This window comes from Elaeis guineensis, chromosome 15, assembly GCF_000442705.2.
Source record: "Elaeis guineensis isolate ETL-2024a chromosome 15, EG11, whole genome shotgun sequence".
Lineage (NCBI taxonomy): Eukaryota > Viridiplantae > Streptophyta > Magnoliopsida > Arecales > Arecaceae > Elaeis > Elaeis guineensis.
The window spans coordinates 70247694-70255149 of NC_026007.2; the positions used below are offsets into that span (position 1 = coordinate 70247694).

A 7456-nucleotide genomic window follows, 5' to 3' on the forward strand; every position below is an offset into this window, starting at 1 on the left:
TAAGTTTGAAACTAACTCAAGTAATATTCCCTAATATGCTCCTGCAATGATTTTTCAATACAATGTTCAGTGATGATAAGCTTGAAACATATACCAACCCAAACTAATGACTCTCGTACCTTCTGCTATTATATATACAATTATTTTTCCTGTACATAAATGCAGAATGACTATACATTTGTGGTATCTCAATACTTTAGAGATCACAATGTGCAACCTAGAGAATAAATTGAACTCGGCAACCATAACAATATTAAACACCAGCAACTAAGAAACAAGAGTTTCAGTTTGTATTCAAGGAAAAGAAAGAGGTGCACAAGACATCCCTTGTGAAACCTAACAGCTTAGTTTTGAGAATAGGTCGTCCAAAGCAGAGTATAAAGGCCCAGCAGCTTTTGGTCTCTCCACTTTCCCCAAGAGGATATCGGTAGTGGTCAGATAAGGATCACCATAGAAGCGCAAATTAGTATCCATCCTTGTTGCAACAACATTTCCTTCCAGAGAGACCCCAACAAAAGCACCTGTTCAGCAGACTCAAATATATCAAATTTCTTTTAACAATAATTACACGGCAGTGCCAAACCCACTAGCTGCATATATGGTCATCATACTTACCAATATGGACATGCATTAAGTGGGGAAGCTATGACATGAGGCACTAGCACTTTTTTATGCTAAAGCTTTGGGTTACAATCACGGCAGTTAATTGTATGGCTTGAAGGGAGAAGGGAAGAGAGAGAGAAGAAAAGGAGGGAAAAAGAAGTTATTAAAGAAGTCACATTTCTTCACATAAATATGTGAATATTTAAACACCTTCCTCGTCTTCCCTTGATTTCCAACTGCTGCTTTATACAGAAAGTGATTTAAAACCTAATAAATGCTCCAACCTATTTTGATGCAAATGCAACTCCTACAGACTTGTTGACAAGATAGAAAAGGAATAAATAGGATATGCCGAAGATTGTTGAGAAGACAGAAAAGGAATCTTCATAAGATGTTTGAAGAACTTTTAGAATTGAAGACCTTGAATTAGTTTAGTTGAACCCTATCATGACATATGCTTCCTTTGGAAAATTATTACCTTTGCTGCAACTGTAAGTATAACACATGCCAGACCCTCTATCTCCGGCTCGGAGATCCGCTTCAAACACCCTGCCAACTGGTCCTGCTGCAACACTCAAGCCAGCCCCAAGAGAAAAGTGCATGCGGCTAGTGAATGCCTTCACAGATTTACTGCCATGAAGAACAATGATGAAATCCATGAGCTCACCCCCAATCTGCATAATAGAAAGCGAAAAGATCAGGCAAAAGGCTTTTCTCTTCAAGTTCAAAGGCATGACAGCAAAGTTCTAGGATAAGTTCCAAGCACAGGAAACTGAGCATGATCTTGGCTCATTAAATTCCAAATCAATGATTTGAAACATTCTTTTGTCTCCCTTACCCACAAATCAAATCAGAAAGACAAATTTGATAAAATCCAATGCATTACCTAGGATAACTAGTAAACACAAAATGTAGCCTAGTTTCAAGAACTTGTTTAACAAAAACAGGACCACACATCAAATTGTTGGACATGCTTTGATTCTCCACAGACCACAATTTGCGAGTCTTTATATAAAATCATATACATAATTTTATATAAAGAAGAATGTCATCTACACTATGATAATTATGTACATATTTTTTTGCACGTTGGGCAGAGGGATGGGTGACTAATGTGTGTAACATGATCCGTTTAAGAAATGAATGGAAAAGCCAGAACTTATTAACATGAGAGAATTCAACTCTAGCATATTTGTACATACCAAATTGCTCTAATGGATCATCAATTAAGCGTATATATGTACAGAACAAGTTATAAGATTGTTGGACATCTGTTGCTCCCCATCATGTAATGCTTAACTAAAAATTTGTATGATTCTCCCGTTCCTCTACAAAGTTCTGTATAGTCTAGCTCCTAGCAAAATTTCCTCAACTAATCATTGTTTGCCACTATTCTTTCCACAGTTTTTCACTGACTCAACCATGCTGATTTCAGACATGATACACTGCTATGTGCTTCTGCAGGTAAATTTGTTTTAAAAATAATGCCTAACACCATAACTACAAAAGTGGAGGGTGAAAAAAAAAATAGTAACATGAACTCATCTCACTGTATGCCTACCTGTGCTCCCCATCCTAACCCAACAGATAAAATGGCAGATGGTGCAGACCATGACCCATCTGACCTACGCGAAACTACCAGACCTGTACCAACTTTATAAGTAAGAAATGCGCCGGCTTTAGCAACTGTTAGTACGGCAAGCCCTTTTGCTCCTTTGAGAACTGCCAAGGGGATAGATTTCTCAGGGTTCAATCTAGAAACCTGCACATATCAAAAAGGGGAAATATATTATAAATGGATCCAGATTATAATGAAGACAGGGTTATAAAGACTTCACAAGAAAAAGCTATTGATAGAAAAGGGAAAATACAGAATATTGCACCTGGCAATAGCTTCTCAGCATACTTGATGCCTTATATATCTCATATTCCATCGATAAACCCACAGGCAAATTCAGCCACCCTCTCGTGCAGGTCCAATCCATAACATCATGTTTTGCTGATTGCATTGCATTGCTAATGGAGTTAATCAAAATGCCCTGCAGTGGATCAAGTCTGTCATAGCAAGCATCGCATACTCTCTGAGGATTGCGCTCTCTGAACTTGACAGGCAACAAACATCTCCCCTTCGTACAGTCTCTGCAGAAGACACCTCCACAAAACCGACAGTGATGCCTTCCACGAGTAATGGCTGTAAAAGGAGAAGTGCATTGCATGCAGACAGCAGTGTAACTATCTGGCAGCCATTCAGGAGGTTCTGCTTCCAATATTTCTCTATATGCATCATAACTGATAGCATCTGTCTCAAGAAGAGGTGGCGCACTTGGTATGCAAACTGATGGATGCAAAAAACTGTCTCCATTCTTTTCAGAACTAAGAAATGATATGTCTGAGCTTGAAGTTTGTTGTGATTGACTATCACCTTGCATTCTGTTCTGACCAGTTAAAATCGCAATTATCCCACTTAATACAGTTCTCAAGTTCACTTCAGGATTAGCTTTGGGTTGAGCAAAAATACATGGATCCTCAGCTGAATCATACCCCTCAAGAAAGTCAGATTCCAGTGATGGTTGATATAAGTAGTCTGGTCCCAAGAATCTTGGTCCTGCTGAAGAAATACCCTTTCGATGGCCACCCAAAATATAAGATTTAAAGTTTCCATCATAAGGATTTTCTTTATCAAGATTAGAAAGCGAAGAGTATGAAATGATTCCTTCAGATTTTTCCATGAACTCTATTCAACACTCAATGATCATCAACAAATAGAGCTTTTCCTGCCTGCAGTTGTCATATATTTACTTTCAGATATAGACATCTTAAAAATCATCAGGATCCAAATATCCTTCATGGGTTGTTCCATTGAAACACCAATATAAACAAACAACAAGATAACATTTAACACAAGGTTTAAGTCTCAGCATAGACAAACCAGTTTTGCCCAATGCCAAAACAGATCAGTTTCTCCCGAGACTGAACCAAAGCTGATATCTGGTTTCAGGTTTCAGTTAGTTTTAGCAGTTCCATCAGCTTTGGTCCAGCTTCATTGGTTTCAGCTAGTTCTGACCAAAATTGACCTAAGATCAAACGTAGATGCCTTCATTAATATATATATATATATATACACACACACACACACGATATGAGGGTCATTTTGTCATCTAGTTAAGTACATATGCTACATAACGTCAATTTTCAATGGTTTTTGATTATTTTTGTTCAATTCAAAGAGGATGTAGACAGCCATCGATGTGTCTATTTGTCTGAAAATACTCTTACAATGTTACTCAGCAAAGAAAAAACGTGAACAAGTAAATATAATTCATTGCAAAGTTATAACTTCCATTATATATTTTTTTTTCTATAACTACGTGAATTTGATTAAACAGCCACTTAACCTCAAAATAACAAGAAATAAATGCTCTGAGTTCTACTAAAAGATGGAGAAAAATATTTGCAGTCGGCATTGAAAACTTTATGATTGTCCATATAATGAATTTTGAGGTCAAGAGGTAAATCATTCAAGAATACTAGTATGCTCAGTCTTACTAATATGCCATATTAACTTCAGCAAATAATTATCCAAACTATACATATAAAGAGTCTATATGACACAAAATAATACTTGTTGTGTCATAACTTTTATTGACTTCCTTTATTTCATTTTTTTTAGACTTTAGCTTCTTTTTTTTTTTTTTTGACCGAAACTCCAAAACTGAAAAGGGGCTCGCTAAAACCTAAACTGAAACCCAAACTAATTTTTAAACCTTAATTTAACACAAATACAATCATATGAAAAGCAAGGCAAAGAATGTCATTAGCATATTTATCATCTTGCTCCCACAATAACCTTGCAATTCTCTTCTATTCTTAGATGACAAAATTGAAAGAACTTAACACAAAGGCGCAAATATACATAGCATTTAACGAAAGGAATTTAAAACAGTCACAAGATAAGAAAGGCAAAGCATTTTCATTCGCATATTTATCGTCTTTCTTCCAATAGTTACCCTGCGATTAACTTATATCTGTAAATCGAACAGGAAAAAAACTTAATGGACTGGAAAGAAGTAAAGACAAAAACAACAAGCAATGGGGAACATCGAAGCTAAAAATGTTTCAAGCACATGGAAACATGTTGAGCATCAAAAGCAATTCCTTGCAAAGTACAGAAGCACTCCACTTACAGTGAGAAATCCTTCACTCGAACAAATTGATTACATAGTTAATGATTGATATGAATACTCTATGGACCAAAAAGATTTGACTGAATCTTGTGCACTACATGCTGAAAAAATGCCAGATTGTTTCTGCTCAGTTTTCTAGAATGCGGCGCATATGTTTGTATATGCAAATGAATTTGTGTATGTGGTCCCTTGACTACATTGCATACCCAATACACAGCTAGTAATATTTGTTTGTGCCACATATGGGCCTTAAAGATGATTTGCTTAGCACTTCTTCTTTTTTTTTTTTCAAAAAAAAAAAAAAAAAAGTATTTGCTTAGCACTTCTTTTGGAAAACAGGTTTTGCTTAGCACTTTCTGGACACATATGCAATAGGATTAGCATCATGTAGCCACATATGTAGCCTATTGTCATTGTATGACTGCATATATGACCTTCTTAGCATTGTGTGACCACAAATTTGGCAACTCTTATGTAGGCCCACACAAAATAGACACTAAATAAATACTCAGCAATATCATGAAAAAATCTAGTAAGCATGTGTATGCTAGTAAACATAAATGCAGCAAACATTCTTTATTCTAGACTTACAGATGTCGCAAGATAGCGACATAATTAAAACAAATGCAACCAGCTAATGAGAATTCATGCTGCAAAGTATATGAATAATAAGTATAGCCATGACAAATATTCAGTGAGTCAGCAACAAAACTAACAAAACCAGAAGTTAGAACCAAATAGAAACAATGCAGCAGACCAGCAACACAATAAAAATCTACCATCCAAAAGAACAAAAACAGCAACATAAACAAAATGCCATCACTATTATATGTAGAAAATATTATGCTAAATCCAAAAATGAACTTAGGAAACAACCCTTAACATTGCCATGTCTCTTATCTACTGTGTGATACACATGCATGAGAAATCCCAAAACTAGAAGTAACGAAAAGGGTCTCTAGTCATGGTTCCGGTGAATGAAGGGAAAAAAACAAAACAAAAAAAAAAGTGTTGAATGAAGAAGAGGGAGGAAAGAAAAGAAAAATTAACCTCATTTAGGGTACGGGAAAGGAAAAGAGGGTAGTTAATAACTTAAAGTTATTGAGCATTTGAATGCGGAAATATCCGGACATATCTTAGGGGTATCTGGGAAGTATTCAGACATATCTCAGGAGTATTTGGATCCAATTTTCATTTAAAAAAAAAAAAAACTGGTATACTTCTTTCCTGCATCAGACATGTACCAGAGCCATATCCATAAATGATTCGTATCAGTTATGGCCATTGGTGGTGTTTTGGAGTATCCGTGCTTCCTAGATGCATTTTCAAACATTGCTTCTACTAGCTATGTTCTTAGCACAATGATATAGCCATATACTAATGCAGAAGTGTTTCCTTTGCCTCAATTTTTTTGTACTTATTAGAATCAAGTGAATGGTTGGTGTGTTGCACATAATGAAACTGATAAGGCATAACACAAGATTGCATAGGAGAGATGCATTAGGCAAGAAGTCCGTATATAGATAATCGAACTATCATATGCCTTGGAAATGATACGAGGAGTTCAGGAATGGTTGAAGTAGTTGAATAGGTGGATCACTATGACCACAGCCCTTGGTAGATTGCCAAAGAAGAATATGATTTATTCATGTAGTAAAAATGTTGATAAAAGAAAATATAATAGATGCTTATGATCAAGAACACTAACATGAGATTTGTTAATGGTACAATTAAAAAAATAAAATTTCTTGATTAACATAAAGGTCATGCTTTATAGAAATGAAAGGTGAAGCATATTTATATAGTCAACCGCAAGTGACTAGAATTATGTTTTCTAGCAACAGGATAGTTGAACGTGCAACTAGATGATGCTAAAAGGCTTATAGGAACATTAATTGCCGATATAACCAGTTCAATGTCAGAGAATCCCACATTCCTTGCTCAAGGTGCCTCTCAGTTATTTCATTAAAAGCGCCAACAATCCGAATGAATACATAGCATATTTCAGCAACACTGCTAACCACTTTAATGAAGTTATTTTGTTGGTACCCATGGACCATTTCCAGAATCTATGCAGGTGAACAACAAGGAACCATCAACAAGCGTCACCCTAACAAATCACACCACAAGCTTACATCAAGTAGATAAAATATGCTCAAATCTCTCCATTTCTACTATAGTTTCCACTTGTCAATACAAGGGATTGCCAACAGTCATATCTTCAAGGTCTTGCACAATGTTATATCATAGATGCCAAAATGTTCAAACTCAACATAACCTTCAAAAGCCCATGGATTGCACTATGAATATGCGTGCATATATAGGATTAGGATCATGTGTGGTAAGTTGGGCCAGCATGAACTTTGCAGTGATGGTAAATACTCAAAAACTTTGCATCTCTCACAAAGTTCCAAATAATAACACAAACTCATAAACATTAACTTCTATTGCGATGGACCTGAAAAATGCTAACATTGTCTCTCTACATCATGTATTATTTCCCAAAAATTTCCAAGTGTTTTGACATGTCAAAAAACCCAAGATCCATGATTGTGTTGGCAACATCGGTCCCAGACTATAGCCCTTAATATGATGGAACATGTAACTCCAACAGCATTCCTCATCAACAAGAATTACTCTTTCAAGTCTTCTTCAGATTTCCCAAGTTG

At 35.9% G+C, this 7456-nt stretch overlaps 1 protein-coding gene across 1 annotated transcript; it reads right to left on the reverse strand.

Annotated features, from left to right (window-relative positions):
• Nucleotides 1-3381, reverse strand: LOC140850974 (uncharacterized). The gene is made up of 4 exons (XM_073249429.1): nucleotides 2487-3381; nucleotides 2165-2365; nucleotides 1082-1277; nucleotides 1-521 (listed from the first exon to the last, which is right to left on the reverse strand). Exons 1-4 carry the CDS (start codon nucleotides 3330-3332, stop codon nucleotides 337-339), a joined length of 1428 nt encoding a protein of 475 aa, XP_073105530.1. The 5' UTR covers nucleotides 3333-3381; the 3' UTR covers nucleotides 1-336.
• Between the last annotated feature and the right edge of the window lie 4075 nt (nucleotides 3382-7456).